This window comes from Bos taurus, chromosome 3 (genome assembly GCF_002263795.3).
Source record: "Bos taurus isolate L1 Dominette 01449 registration number 42190680 breed Hereford chromosome 3, ARS-UCD2.0, whole genome shotgun sequence".
NCBI classification, from domain to species: domain Eukaryota; kingdom Metazoa; phylum Chordata; class Mammalia; order Artiodactyla; family Bovidae; genus Bos; species Bos taurus.
This window is the reverse complement of record NC_037330.1, coordinates 102,578,196-102,593,375: the sequence shown is the minus strand read 5'-3', so window position 1 is coordinate 102,593,375 and position 15,180 is coordinate 102,578,196. Positions and strand designations below refer to the sequence as shown.

Genomic DNA, 15,180 nt, shown 5'->3' with positions numbered 1-15,180 from the left:
GGGGATGGTGGACAAGTAGGCCAGCTCACAGACGAGAAGCCCGGAGGGGTGGAGCCTGAGTGCCCATAGGATTTTCCCTCTGATTGGCTGTCCCTCCAGACAGGCAGGCACAGAAACCTTTGGGGTTAGAAAACACACGATCATCTACTTGAGATGGGAATCAAAATCTCCACACTTCTGCTCCCTTCTCTTATTCCTCATGACCTCTCACCCCAGCTCACAGCAAAAAACCAGATTGTGCCATTCCTTTGCCGTTTTCCCTCAGTTCTAAAAGTCATGTCAGATCACTCCTTATCTTTAACATGCTTGGCAAGTCTGTAGACAAATGTTCCTAACAGCTACGGGAGAGCGCGTCTCTCAGCACGTCCTGGGATGTGTTCCATATCAAAGCAGAATCCCCGTAATTGATGGACTTCCCAGGGTTTAGAAGACATCTTCTGCAAATTGAGTATGAGCTGCAACCGCCAAGCACTCCTTCCCAGTGGCTCCCAGCAGCCCAGGATGTGAGACTAGTCGGAGCCCAGACCCAGCCCTTCCTCATTTTAGTCTTTCCATATGGTTTCACTGAAACCCTTAGCAACCAGCATTCCAGTCCAGACTCTGCAGCCCCCTGGGTGTCCTGTACGCTGCTCACATCTTAGAGCAGCTTCTGTGGGAAACCAGATTGCCACCTTGACCTACTGGAAGGTTCCTCATCAACCTGGAAGGGGTCGGTCAAGGCCGTGGGCTGCAGCCACAGTCTTGCAAAGAGCCACCCAACCCTTCGGGTTTTCTGGGCTAGCTGTCCTCCAGAGCAAAGGGCGTAGTGTCACCCCTGCCGTAGGGGTATGTGAGCAGTCACACACGTTCTGTTTTAGTGGGGTGTGTATTATTATTGCACTGCCCAATGAGTACATGAGTAGGATATGTTCTATATTAGATTCCGACAGGCTCAGAGTGTCCTGGCAGCATCCCCAGGACTATGCTTTGCCTTTCCTGATACCTCTTCTTAGCTCCTTCTCCATGTCTTCCTGAGATAGTTCTGAAAACCTCTGTGCTATGACCTGTCTTCCTAAGAGCTTATCTTAATACCCAAAGTGACCGTCTTTCCCTCCACAGAGCGATCGGCCAGAGGAGTCATGGGTTGAGGACAGGTAGGCCAGTTCACAGGTGAGAAGTCTGAGGGCAGAGGGCTGTGTCCTGTTTCTGATCCACCATCTCCCGTCCCCCAGATTATGCTGCCGATGAGAGCTGTGGGCCCCGAGGGTACCTGGCCGCCACGATGCAGTTTGTCCCTGGCCATTTCTCCTGTGATGTCGTATGGGGAACCGTGATTCGAGTCCACTCACGCCTCAAAATGGGACCCAGCATGGGCGTCTCTCGGGGTATGTGATTGGCATGAGAGGGCAGGTGGAGTGTAGCGGGGTCAGGGGTGGGGGTGGGGAATCTGGAGAAAAGAGTTTTCTAAACCCAGGTTCCCCCTACAGCCATCCAGGCCCTACGCTCTGTGCTTAATGCCTTCTCTGTGGTGAACCGGAAGAACATGTTTGTTTATCAGGAGCGAGCAACAAAAGCTGTGTACTACCTGCGGTATGTGGGTCCTGGGAAGCCGGGCTACAGCCTGGGGCAGTGGAGGAGCTGTGGTCCAAAGCCCTCCCGTGCCACTCTCTCCCAGGCTCCTGGAGACGTCCTGCAGTGAGCGGCCATGGGACAGTGATGCCCTGCCCCCGTCCCTTGCTCTGTCCCGAAGCCAGGAGCCCATCTGTTCCGAGGAAGCCTCGGCATGTATCCCCCACTCCCCGATTGCCCCGTGCTCCTGCAGACTTTGCTCCCTGGAGCCAGGCCCTGACCACAGTGTCCCTGCAGGGTCCTCGTTCTCCCCTGGACATGGCGTCCAGCCGCAGTTCCGATGCTGCTCGTCCTGTGGGCCAAGTGGACAGACATATCCAGCTGCTGGTGCATGGCGTGGGGCAGGCAGGTGAGGGGAGTGGCCAGATGTGGTTCCACAGTTGTCTGGGACTTCTTACACTAGCTCCGGGCATCTCTCGAGCAGGAGCTGGGTGGGAAAGGACAGGCTCCTGGGATGTTGAAGGGTAGGACCTATAGCTGGCTAAAATGCAGCCAGACGTCTAAACTGACTGAATATGTGGATAGATGGTGGTCCCATTGGCCAGATACTGGGGCGGGTTTGGGATACACTGAACCCAAGGTATCCAGTAGGCAACTGGCTCATTTATTTATGGCTCAATAAATGTATACTAGCCTTGGGCTAAGAATGTTACTGATGAGATAGATGCTATTATTATTCCCACTGTATTGAGGGGGGCACCGAGGCTTTGAGAGGTAAGACTCGCCTGTCAAACGCTGAGTAGCTTGGCAGAACTAGAAATTAGTGCTGGCAGCTTCTGATGTATGGCAGCCTGTTTGAGTCTGGGGTTAAGGGATGAGATGGGGTGGCTGGATCTTCTGCCAGTGTCTCCACCTCCCCACCATGGCCGTGTCCAGGTCCTGAGATCACGGATGAGCTCGTACGGGTTCTGCGTCGGCGCCTGGATGAGGCCACACTAGACGTCATCACGGTCATGCTCGTGCGGAACTGCAAGCTGACGCCAGCTGACGTGGAGGTCAGCTCCCTCCCAGGCTCCCTGCGTGACTCCACCGCAGCCGCCGGGACAGTCGCAGCCAGAACCTCTTTCTTCAGCTCTGACTCCCCTTCCTTCCCTCTCTGCAGTTCATCCAGCCCCCAGGGAGTCTGCCCTCAGAGGTGCTGCAGCTGGGCCTGCCACCCTGCTGCCAGCCCTGGCTTCCCGCCCTGGCCTGGTACCTGCGGCAGAACCTGCTCATCTTCCTGCACTCCCCCAAGTATACGGACAGCAACAGCCGGAACCACTTCCAGGTGAGGCTGCACCCCCCGTCCACACTTGCGTGCATGCTTGCTGAAGTAGCTGTTTTCTGCAGATTCCCACCCGGGTACCTTTGTGCGCCCGTGGACCTCTGTACACCCGGCCCGTAACACCTACCTGTGTCTCCCTTTGCTCTTGTGTGTGCCTGTTCCCCACTCTCCCCGTGGATACCTGTTCCCTGAAGCCTGTGTCCATCTGCCTGGTCTTAGTGCTCAGAGGCTCTTCTCTCCGCAGCATCCACTCCCGCCGCAGGGTGGCCTCCCCGACTTGGACATCTACTTGTACAACAAGCCTGGAGGACAGGGCACTGGGGGCAAAGGTACAGCGCAGCCCCTGGGCCCGTGGTGCCACGGGGTGTGGGAAAGCCTGTTCCTGTCCCGAAGCTGGATGGGGGGTGGGGAGGGCAGGGCCCAGAAGTCGCAGAGCTGAGCTTTCCTTTTGGATTTCTACCCAGGGGTCGCCTGCATCACTCTAGCTTTTGTGGATGAGGAGGGAGCCCCCATCTCGCTGGCATCATGGCCCACTTCTTCTCCGGGGCCCCCAGACCCACTGCAGGAGGAAGAGTTCGAGCAGCTGACTCAAGTCACTCGCTGCCCAGTCCTGCCGGGCAGTTCTTCAGGTGGGGCGGTTTGGTCAGAGGAGGGGGTGTTCATTTAATGCTGTGGAAACCAGGGACACACTCAAGTGGCCCCTGTTCTTCCAGCTCCAAGCGGGGCCCCACGGCTTCGACTGGATGTGTGGGAAAAGGGCAACATCAGCATTGTGCAGCTGGAGGAGAAGCTCCGAACAGCAGCTCGCCAGGCCCTGGCGGATGCCATCATGGAGCTCTGGCTGCTGCCAGCGCCGCTGTGTACAGAGGATACATCCGCAGGTATGTGGAGTCCTGCTGTGGGGAGTCACAGGTTCGCCAGGGCCAGGGCTGAGGGGAGAACCCCAGAGATCCAGGTGAGACGGTGTTCCAGGTCAGGGTGCAAGGAGAGTCTGGGGAGATGTGGCAGAGGCTGCATCTAAGATACACATTCTCGGCTGTCCATCACCTTCTCCGCATCAGCACGGTGACACACCTGATGGAAGTGCCTGTGTGCAGCTGTCACTCGCTGAGATTGGGGGTCTGTCACCAGGAACTCCCTACACACACTCACAACCAGGAACTCCCTACACACACACAGGACCAGGAACTCCCTACATACACACACAACCAGGAACTCCCTACACACACACACAACCAGGAACTCCCTGCACACACACACACACACACACACACACACACACACACACACACACAGACGACCAGGAACTCCCTACACACACTCACGACCAGGAACTCCCTACACACACACAGGACCAGGAACTCCCTACACACACACACACGACCAGGAACTCCCTACACACACTCATGACCAGGAACTCCCTACACACACACAGGACCAGGAACTCCCTACATACACACACGACCAGGAACTCCCTGCACACACACACACACACACACACACACACACAACCAGGAACTCCCTACACACACACACAACCAGGAACTCCCTACACACACATACACAACCAGGAACTCCCTACACACACACACACACACACACACACACACACAAACAGGAACTCCATACACACACACAGGACCAGGAACTCCCTATATACACACACAACCAGGAACTCCCTACACACACACAGGACCAGGAACTCCCTATATACACACACAACCAGGAACTCCCTACACACACACAACCAGGAACTCCTTGCACACACACACACACACACACACACACACACACAACCAGGAACTCCCTACACACACTCACGACCAGGAACTCCCTACACACACACAGGACCAGGAACTCCCTACACACACACACACGACCAGGAACTCCCTACACACACTCATGACCAGGAACTCCCTATACACACACACACAGACGACCAGGAACTCCCTACACACACTCACCACCAGGAACTCCCTACACACACATACACAACCAGGAACTCCCTACACACACACACACACACACACACAACCAGGAACTCCATACACACACACAGGACCAGGAACTCCCTATATACACACACAACCAGGAACTCCCTACACACACACAACCAGGAACTCCCTACACACACTCACGACCAGGAACTCCCTACACACAGACAGGACCAGGAACTCCCTACACACACACACACGACCAGGAACTCCCTACACACACTCATGACCAGGAACTCCCTATACACACACACACAGACGACCAGGAACTCCCTACACACACTCACCACCAGGAACTCCCTACACACACATACACAACCAGGAACTCCCTACACACACACACACACACACACAACCAGGAACTCCATACACACACTCACGACCAAGAACCCCCTACACACACACACAACCAGGAACTCCCTACACACACACACACACACACACACACGACCAGGAACTCCCTACACACACACACGACCAGGAACTCCCTCCACACACTCACGACCAAGAACTCCCTACACACACACACGACCAGGAACTCCCTCCACACACTCACGACCAAGAACTCCCTACACACACTCACGACCAAGAACTCCCTACACACACTCACGACCAAGAACTCCCTACACACACACACACAATCAGGAACTCCCTACACACACACACACACACACACACACAACCAGGAACTCCATACACACACACACACACACACACACACACACACTCTGCCATTCAGAAACAGGTATAGTATGTAAATACATGTCTGTCTCTTACCAGTCTTGGGGCTGGCTGGGTTGCAGGAACAGGTAGAGTAAGTAAATGGCATGTCTGTCTCTTACCAGTCTTGGGGCTGGCTGGGTTGTCTGAAAGAGGGTTGACGGTCAGTGACAAGAGTCTGTAATGCCTGCTGCTCACAGGGAGTCTCAGGAGTGGGTCGCTGGACACCAAGAGCCCTGCAGGCCGAGCCAGCACCTTTCCCCCCAGCCCTGGCCCTGGCGAACCTGTGACTCCCCCCAGCAAAGCTGGCCGGCGTAGCTTCTGGGATATGCTGGTAATGGAATAAAGGGAGGTGGTGAGGTTGACCTCTGCCTTCTTGCCCGCCTCCTGTCTCCCCTCTCTACTCCCTGGAGGCCCTGCCTCAGAGCTCTGTCCCTTAGACAGGAGTATACAGAACATGGCACGTTCCCACTTATACACAGATAGCCTCAGCTTAAGTGTTTTCATTTCCACTTTCCTTGTCAGATCCTCACAGCCTGCAAGATTTCAGCAGGCCTGTTACTAGCGAGGCCACTGAGGATCTGGAAAGTTGAGTAGCCTGCTCAAGGCTGCTCGGTTAGCCTCCAGCTCTTCTGGGTTCTTGTAACTATTCTTGGGTGCCTCCATCCTCCACCACATTCCCCTTCCCAGTAGCCCCTCCTCATTCACTGCATTGCCCCCAGAGTAAAACAGAATGTGGGGACTTGGGTTCCCCCAAAACAACTGACGACATTGTCCTGGATCGGCCAGAAGACACTCGGGGCCGGAGGCGTCACAAAACGGAAAGCGTTCGGACTCCGGGTGGGACTGAGCGGGCAGCGGGCCCAGAGTCTGGGGCCCAGAGACAAAGGTATGTGTGTTGTCATGGAAAATGTGCTGTGAGGTCACAGGGGTTGTTGAGTGCGTGTGACCATACAGGTCTTGTGTGTGGGTGTGAGGCTCTTATTCCTGCTGTGTCTTCAGACGGAGGACCACACAGCTGGAAGAGGGCGAGGCGGGCACCCTGCAGCCTGTGTTTGCTCGTGTTGCTCAGCACTGGATGGAGTTCATGGTTCAGATTGGTGAGACCCTTCTCCCACCCCCGAGCCTGTGGCCCAGTCCCCAGCCCCCAGCCCCCAGCCCCACCACAACCTCTGTGCCCGGGATCCAGGATGCGCCTCGGTGTCCAGGAGCTCCACTCACATGGTGTCCCGCTTCCTCCTCCCATCTGTCCTGTCTGAGTTCACCACTCTGGTCACCTCAATGGCTGGCGACACCAGTGTCCGCATCTTTGAGCAACATTTGTGAGTTTGGGATCTCACGGAAGCTGAGGTGGGAGAGGCGATGGCCAGGGAATGGGGCCGTGGATGGTCTGCTTTCTGTCCGTCCCTCCCTCCCACTAGGACTCCTGAGCCAGAGCTCTTCAGTCCGTGTTCCCTTGGACAGCTGGGCCCACCGCCCCGCCCGGCAGCTGAACGGCACCTGCTGCTTCTGGGCAGGAACTTCTCACAGTGGAGGAGACCCACCCAGCAGGGTGAGGCCACAGCCTGCAGTGGGGGTGGGGGGGGGTCTCAGAATGACTGATCCTGTAGCCTCTGACCCTCTGGGGGTCAGTGAGGGATTGAGAGGGATCAGTCCCAAGACCTTCATTTTGTCCCTTGACCCCATAGCTGCCAAAGCCGTGCAGCGCTTTGAGCCGGGAGGTGACGGGAGCATGGGGCGAAATGCTCCCCGGCAGAGGTTTCTGCTGCTAGAGGTCGTGGACAAAAAGGTAGGCGTGGGGCCAGGGGCCGGGTGGTAGGAGGGGCTCTGTGATCCCACTGACGCTGAGCCCTGACTTCCAGCTCCAGCTACTGACCTACAACTGGGCTCCAGACCTGGGCGCAGCCTTGGGCCGTGCTCTGGTTCGCCTCGTGCAGTGGCAGAACGCACGCGCCCACCTCATCTTCTGCCTCCTCAGCCAGAAGCTGGGGCTCTTCCACCACTACGGCCAGTTGGACTTCCCAGTGCGGGATGAAAAGGTGCCTGCCGTCTGGGCCCCTCCTCTCCTGGGTGGTCAGCTAAAGGAAGCTGCCGTCCGGAAACAGGAGAGGGGACAGACTGAGAGCAGAGGTCGCAGGGAGGGCGAGTCAGAGAGGCAGCCACGGGGTAGGAGAGGAGGTCTGAGGGCAGAGGCCCTGGACCCATTGTGAGACTTCATCTCTCTCAGGAGCCAAACCCATTCCTGCTGCCGACCGTAGAAGCAGAGACCCTCATCCGGAGTGCAAGTCCCCCGCTGAGCCGTGAGCAGGGCCGGCTGAGTGGGTCCTCGCGGGGCGGGGGCCCCCTTCCCCTGGACACATTCCCCTTCGATGAGGCCCTGCGGGATATCACGGCCGCCCGCCCCACCTCCTCCCTCGGCCCTGTGCCCAGACCGCCCGATCCTGTCACCTACCATGGACAACAGTTCCTGGAGATCAAGATGGCAGAGCGCAGAGGTGAGTGTGCTGGGCCGGGCGGCAGGCAGGGCCAGCTGTGGAGCCCGGCAGGAAGAGGGGTGGCTGCTCCTGGGATCTGCCAGTAAAAGCCTTCAACCCCTAGAGCTGGAGCGCCAGATGAAGATGGAGAACCTGTTTGTCACGTGGCAGCAGCGCTCTGCCCCAGCCAGCATGCCCATCAGTGTGAGTGCCCCGCCCTTGTCCTCCGGACCGCCCCGTGACCCTTGCCCTGGCCCCCCACCCAGCGCTCACTCTATTTCTCCAGGCTGGGGAGCTGGAGACCCTGAAACAGTCATCCCGCCTGGTGCATTACTGTGCGACGGCCCTGCTCTTTGACCCTGCAGCCTGGCTGCATGGGCCCCCAGAGACCTCGGGGCCCCTGGAGGGACAGGTGAGGCTCCAGACTCTGGATTTCTCCGGGAGAACCTCTCTTCCTTCACCCCTGATAGGGTGGTTGCCGGTGGGTAGAGTCTCTCTTAACCTCCACTCCCACAGCGGCGCCATCGCCCTGAGTCGGCCTCTGGAAGTCGAGAATCCCCTGCCAACTGCGACTCCTCGGACGGGCCTCCGCTGGGCGCCCGGGAGGAGCCTTGGTTGAAGGAGCTGAGCTTGGCCTTCCTGCAGCAGTACGTGCAGTATCTGCAGAGCATGGGCTTTGTGCTGGTGCCGCTGCGGCCCCCCTCGCCTGCCCGCAGGTGAGCCCCTCTCGTCTCCCTGTTCTCCTCTCCTCCTCCATGGCAGGTGAGGGCCCACACTCCCTTCCCCTTGGGTCCTGTTTGGGTAATTAGGGCCATGTGCACATTCAGCTCACCAGGCCCATGCTATGACAGTTCATTTCATGTATCCAGATATGTGAGTTTGTTTTCTCCCTCCTGTTTTCAGTTTGATGCCTTTTCAAAGTAGTAAATGTAAGTCATGCTTTCTTACTCAAGATGCCCCCTAGGCCCAGAAAGCCATTTCCCACCTCCTTAGTGTTTCTGTAGCCAGCTCTCCATCTCCCCGGCCTCCCGTTCTCTCCCCGGTCTTAGGAGGAGGACAAGCCTGCGCCTCCAGGATGTTTCATTCAGTTGCCCCTCTCATTTCTCCGGGACAGACCCCAGGAGGAACTCAGCTTATTGCCCTCCACAGCCAGGTCCCAGCGGCAGGGATTTCTCTGGTGTTCACGTCCTTCCTATTCAGCTATGTTCTTCCCAAAAGTCAGAATGCCCTTTTAAAACCAAAGACACTAAGGTTAAATATATGTTTCTAGAGGAAAATTTTAAATCAGACCTTCCTCCCTCTCAAGTCTCTCCAATCAATAGGCCTGGTCCCTATTTCCTTGAGAATTAAGTGGGACATTTCTTCTTGCCAAAGGCTTTGACCACTGCCCACCCCGCCACCCCCAGCAACAGTTCCAGGAGTTTGTAGTCCTGAGTATGATAAGTGGGTCTCGTTGGCTGTTTCTATTTTGTCCTCATTCACAGTACTTCTCTTTTTCCCCTTTGTCTCTGAGTTGAGAAAGGAAGGACAGTAGGCTTTAGATCACTGAAACTGACCTTCCCAGCTCAAAAGAGAACCCCTTTTCCCTCTCAGAGGAACTGTCCTTACCAGGGCATCAAGCATCCACTTGAGCTTTCCCCGTGAAGTCTCAAGATGGACATCACCCACTCCCCTCCCACCCTCCCCTGCTGCCTCCAACAAGCAGGTACTGCCATATCCCACCGGGGTCTCCCCTTAGTCATGGCAGCCTCGCCGGCCCCACACTCATCCTCTCGCTGGAAGAGAGGGGCCTGTCTCCACCTCCCCTTAGAGCAGCACCTGCTGTGGAGAGAGCCCCGCACCACAGTCTAGCCCCGGACTCCAGTCTCAGCCTGCCCACTGACCTACCGTGGGACCCAAGCAGGTTACCTCTGAGCCTGTCTCCTTGCCTCCACAGTGACTCCATGTGAACTGGTTCTGGGTCTGATAGCAGGGACCCTTCACCCCACAAGCCTGCCTCACCCCCTTGTCCCTCTTCCTTTTCTGCAGCACCAGTCGGCTTCGGGCCATGGCTATCCTTGGAACAGAAGGACGGGGTTCCTTCTCCTGCCCGAAAACCAAGGCTGAAGGGAGCCCCAAGGTAAACACATTGTCATGTGCCTTCCCCAGCAGTGAAATCAGCGATGCCTCAGACACCAGCATCACTAAGCCTGAATTATTTGCCCAAGGCCTAAAGTCAGGGGCCCTGGATAATGACTGAGGTCATTGATCCCAGCCTGACACCACTAAAGTCATTGGCCCAGGGGCCTGCTTCCCCAAGAGCCCCGATACTTGCCCCTAACCCCAGTCTTTCTCCTTTTGCAGAGCACGGGCTCTCCAGTCACCACATACCACCTGCAGCGGGCACTGCCTGGGGGCATCATCCTCATGGAGCTGGCTTTTCAGGTAAACAGGAGGAGCACCATGTGAGGAGAGCCAGGCCCTCCTGTCTCTTGCCCTCCTGACCTCATCTTTGTCTTCTCTCCAGGGCTGTTATTTCTGTGTCAAACAGTTTGCCCTGGAATGTTCCCGAATCCCCATGGGGCAAGCTGTCAACTCTCAGGTAAGTGGTGGGGACAGAGGGCTGTGGGGCCTAAGTGTAACCCCAGCAATGATTTGCTGCTGTGGGTAGCTGGGTCATTCCAGTGCCATGACTGGCCCATCTACCAGTCACATTGTGATAGTCCAGAGCTGTGTTCAGGCATGGCACTGGGGGCAGAAGGCAGTGCAGCACAGGGGCCAGTCTGGCCCTGGAGTCATTCTGGCACTGACCGTAGATGGGTGGACAGTGAGGACATTTGAGCTGAATGGTGATATGACACATGGGTGGGCCAGTGCCAGTCCTGGCTTAGAGGGGGGGCAGCCTGGCACTGTTCATATAGTCACTAACACTTAGAGTGTGGACTAGAGTCCCCACCCATACAGCATACCCCCACACTTGGTTTTATTTCTAGCCCTGTCTGATTGCCTGAAGGCAGGGCCTCTGTACCCCATGAGGGCTGAGCACTCAGGAGGGCTCAGAATGAATGAATGAGTCAGGACCGAGTGTGGTCAGGGACCTGAAGCCCTCCAGCCTTGAGCGAGTTTGGCCCCTTTGGGTTGTCAGGCTTGTCGTGCAAGGGCCTCTGCCTTCCTTGTACCTCAAGTTGAGTTTCTAAGAGATCAGGGTCTGACTGGGCACAGGCTGTCACTCTCCAGGACAGACGGCATAGACTCTTCCCAAATCTGGACAGCTTCAGATCCAGCTCGTAGGTGGTGGGCTCTGACTCGGGTATGGATGCCTCGTCTAGTCATCACAGGAGAGTGAGATCCAGGAAAGTTTGGTGACTTCGGTGCAGGAACCTACCTGGCCTAGGGCACAGCAGGGAGATTGGACGGGCAGGTACTCTTCCACACTTTGCTGTAGTATTGGCAGGACGGACCCACTTCATTATTCTCTTGAGCTTCCTGAAGTCCTGACTTCCCTGACCCCTGATCTCTGTCCAGCTTGGTTCTCTCTGCCCCTGCATATCTAATCTGTATTCCTACTTAGATTTCTAAGATGCTTTATTATTGCTATTAGTTAGTAAGTGTTTAGTATACATTCTAAGCAAAGAGAATTTTATTCCTGCTGTACAGATGGGGAAACTGAGGTTCACAGAGGTTAAGTGGTGTGCCCCAGGGACACAGCTAGTTGGTGGCAGTACTGGGGCTGCAATCTGAGGCTCATCCTTGGCGACTGCAGTGTTTATCACACTGCTTCAAATTTATGAGGGCCTTTCCTTTATTTCCATAGTGGATGGGGAAACGGAAGCAGAGAGGTTGTGACTTACCCAGGGTCCTGCAGCTACTCTGACTCCTAGGCAATTGCCTCATTTACAGTCACTGACTTCCTTTCCTACTAGTTTTTTGCCCAGTGCCACCAAGGGGCATGCTCATGTAGATTCTGCCATTCCAGCCTCACTTATCCAACTGTTAATACACTCTCAGTAATGCTGATTTCCTCCAAGAGAAGCCCAGCTCCGTGTCTCTGCCTTCCTTTCTTCCTGCATCAGTGGTTTGTTCATTCATTCATTCCTTCGCAGATCAACTAGAGAAGGCCTACCCTGGGCTGGGAGAAGGCAATGGCAACCCACTCCAGTGCTCTTGCCTGGAAAATCCCATGGACAGAGGAGCCTGGTAGGCTGCAGTCCATGGGGTCGAGAAGAGTCGGACACGACTGAGCGACTTCACTTTCACTTTTCACTTTCATGCATTGGAGAAGGAAATGGCAACCCACTCCAGTGTTCTTACCTGGAGAATCCCAGGGACGGGGGAGCCTGGTGGGCTGCCGTCTCTGGGGTCCCACAGAGTCAGACACGACTGAAGTGACTCAGCAGCACCCTGGGCTAGCCTTGACAGGATGTCCCAGATGAAGCTTTACAAATGAGTGGGAGTTAGCCAGCTTTGGGGGTCAGTGGGAGCAGCATTCAGGCAAAGAGAATGGCCGGTACAAAAGTGTAGAGAAAATATGTGATATATACTTGGGGACAGCAAGTAATTTGATGAGAAGATAAAGCTGGAGAAATGGGAAGTGCCCAGAAAAACCTTTCTAATAGTAATTACACACCTGGCCTACCCAGCCCACCCTGTTTAAAACCACACCTGCTTTACCACCTGATTTTCCATAACAATCTACTAATCTGCTGTGTATTCATTTACTGTGATGTTTATTATCCTGTCCCCACTGCTAGACTGTAAGCTCCTTGAGGGCAAGGGTGTGTATCCCCAACACCTAGAACAGTACCAGGTAGGCAGGTGGTAGGCACTCAGCAAGTATTTATTACATGAGTAAATCTGTGCTGGATTTGAGTGGACTCTGGGATACAGAGTTCAGAGGTTCATCTCTCAAAATGGTCAGTTTCATGTCAACAGTTACAACACAGTTGAATGTCATGAGGAGGGCTTCTCACAGAAGCGTTTCTGGCAGAGGGACCCACAGGACAGGGTGAATTGTGAGCGGCGTTTTCCCAGGCAGGAGGAGGGAAGTGGGGGTGCGCTGGGCCGCCTGCCGTCGTCCCCTGACCTGGCCCCCCGCGCCTCCCCAGCTGTCCATGCTGTTCACGGAGGAGTGCGACCGGGTGCGGGACCTGATGCACGTGCACTCGTTCAGCTACGACTTCCACCTGCGCCTCGTGCACCAGCACGTGCTGGGCGCCCACCTGGCGCTACGGCACGGCTACCAGCTGACCACCTTCCTGCGACACTTCCTGGCCCACCACCCAGATGGGCCCCACTTCGGCCGCAATCACATTTACCAAGGTCAGTGCCCAAGGGCCAGCCAGGGAGCCCGGAAAAGAACAGGCCGCGAGCCGGGACCGAAGGGACCACTTCGGGGGCCAGACCTTGTCTCTTGTCCCCCGTCTCCTGTGTCGTCAGTCGCCTTGCGTCACCTGGACCCTGTCCTCACCTTTCTGTCTTAAGTAACTCCCAGTCTGTTTCATAAGCTTAGGTCCTGTACCCCGTGTGCCCTGAGCCGCTTTGTCCCACCCCCATGTCCCACAGGAGCTCCCCAGAAAGAATCAGTCTGCTTGTCAGTCAGAGCCTCAGGGACTCTTGTCCTCCAGCCCACAGATCCTTGAGTCTGTCTGGGGCTCAGTGTCTACTGTAACTCGCCTCTCAGGGACCCTGGAGCTGCCCACCCCGCTCATCGCTGCCCACCAGCTGTACAACTACGTAGCCGACCATGCCAGCTCCTACCACATGAAGCCGCTTCGGATGGCCCGGCCAGGAGGCCCGGAACACAATGAGTATGCCCTGGTGTCGGCATGGCATAGGTAAGGCGGGATGGGGACAGGTGGAGCTGGAGCCAGGGCCATCCTTGCAGTAGGGGGACCCGTGTTCTCTTAGGCTGAAAGGGTGGGCCTGGCTTCATCAGAACCTCAGGTTTGACGTCTCCCCCACCCCCACTGCTCAGCTCTGGCTCCTACCTCGACTCTGAGGGACTTCGTCACCAGGACGACTTTGACGTGTCTCTGCTTGTCTGTCACTGTGCTGCACCCTTTGAGGAGCAAGGAGAGGCCGAGCGGCACGTTCTTCGGTCAGCAGATCCCCTACCTTGAACGTGGCTCTTGCCCTGAAATGGCCGTCTCCCCTACTGTGACCACCACGCTCCTACCTCCTCCCCACCCTAGGCTACAGTTCTTCGTGGTGCTCACCAGCCAACGAGAGCTGTTCCCCAGACTCACTGTGGACATGCGCCGGCTCCGGAAGCCGCCCAGACTGACGCCGGAGCCAGAGGCTCCTGGGAGCTCAGCCAGTAGCCCTGGGGAGGCCTCTGGGGCCAATTTGGCCCCCGGACCAGCTCCCCTCTTCCCCCCACTGGCTGCAGAGGTGGGCGAGGCACGCGCACGGCTGGCTCAGTTGGTCCGGCTGGCTGGAGGGCACTGCCGTCGGGACACCCTTTGGAAGCGCCTCTTCTTGCTGGAACCACCAGGACCTGATCGGCTGAGGCTAGGGGGGCGCCTGGCCCTGGCCGAGCTGGAGGAGCTCCTAGAAGCAGTCCATGCCAAATCCATTGGGGACATTGACCCGCAGCTGGTAAGGGGCTGGGGTGGGTGCTTGGAATGCCACCAGCAGCCAGGGTAAAGGTTTCGGGAGTCTCAGAGGCGGCTCTGGGACAGCAGATCCATGCCTGTGGACCTTTCCCCCAGGACTGCTTCCTGTCTATGACAGTCTCCTGGTACCAAAGCCTGATCAAGGTTCTCCTGAGCCGCTTTCCCCAGAGCTGTCGCCATTTCCAGAGCCCAGACTTGGGGACTCAGTACCTGGTAAGTTTCCTTGGCCTTCCTCTGAAAGAAATCCTCATTAGAGGGAGGACAGGGTCCCCCTCAAGGAGCCCCAGCCTGACTACATAGGCTCTGGGGGGAGGCTGAGAGGGAGTGATGACACAGGTAGATAGGAGGAAAACTCTTCAAGCACCAAGCCATAGCCTGCGACTCACTGAGAAGAACCTAGAGCTATGCTCTCAGGACCCTCAAAGGCACAAACCTTGGCTAGTGATCCCAGGGGCCAAGCTCTGGAACCTCATAAGTGGTTAGTTCATGTAGGTTCAAGTCCCAGAAAGGACTTCTTGGGCTTTCAG

At 56.5% G+C, this 15,180-nt stretch overlaps 1 protein-coding gene across 2 annotated transcripts in view; it reads left to right on the top strand.

The window, feature by feature from the left end:
- SZT2 (SZT2 subunit of KICSTOR complex) overlaps positions 1-15,180 on the top strand; it is a 53,393-nt gene that overhangs the window by 35,909 nt on the left and 2,304 nt on the right. For both annotated transcript variants that reach the window (XM_002686517.7, XM_010803760.4), the window contains 28 exons: positions 1,212-1,364; positions 1,467-1,569; positions 1,655-1,760; positions 1,846-1,957; positions 2,485-2,603; positions 2,711-2,875; positions 3,117-3,201; positions 3,337-3,501; positions 3,586-3,753; positions 5,787-5,920; positions 6,309-6,475; positions 6,589-6,686; positions 6,776-6,908; positions 7,008-7,138; positions 7,275-7,375; positions 7,449-7,625; positions 7,814-8,081; positions 8,185-8,264; positions 8,347-8,472; positions 8,577-8,776; positions 10,089-10,179; positions 10,404-10,484; positions 10,567-10,641; positions 13,145-13,358; positions 13,720-13,873; positions 14,014-14,136; positions 14,231-14,636; positions 14,750-14,866. In XM_002686517.7, the coding sequence (XP_002686563.3) occupies positions 1,212-1,364; positions 1,467-1,569; positions 1,655-1,760; positions 1,846-1,957; positions 2,485-2,603; positions 2,711-2,875; positions 3,117-3,201; positions 3,337-3,501; positions 3,586-3,753; positions 5,787-5,920; positions 6,309-6,475; positions 6,589-6,686; positions 6,776-6,908; positions 7,008-7,138; positions 7,275-7,375; positions 7,449-7,625; positions 7,814-8,081; positions 8,185-8,264; positions 8,347-8,472; positions 8,577-8,776; positions 10,089-10,179; positions 10,404-10,484; positions 10,567-10,641; positions 13,145-13,358; positions 13,720-13,873; positions 14,014-14,136; positions 14,231-14,636; positions 14,750-14,866 (4,052 nt within the window). The remainder of the gene's footprint in view (positions 1-1,211; positions 1,365-1,466; positions 1,570-1,654; positions 1,761-1,845; positions 1,958-2,484; positions 2,604-2,710; positions 2,876-3,116; positions 3,202-3,336; positions 3,502-3,585; positions 3,754-5,786; positions 5,921-6,308; positions 6,476-6,588; positions 6,687-6,775; positions 6,909-7,007; positions 7,139-7,274; positions 7,376-7,448; positions 7,626-7,813; positions 8,082-8,184; positions 8,265-8,346; positions 8,473-8,576; positions 8,777-10,088; positions 10,180-10,403; positions 10,485-10,566; positions 10,642-13,144; positions 13,359-13,719; positions 13,874-14,013; positions 14,137-14,230; positions 14,637-14,749; positions 14,867-15,180) is intronic.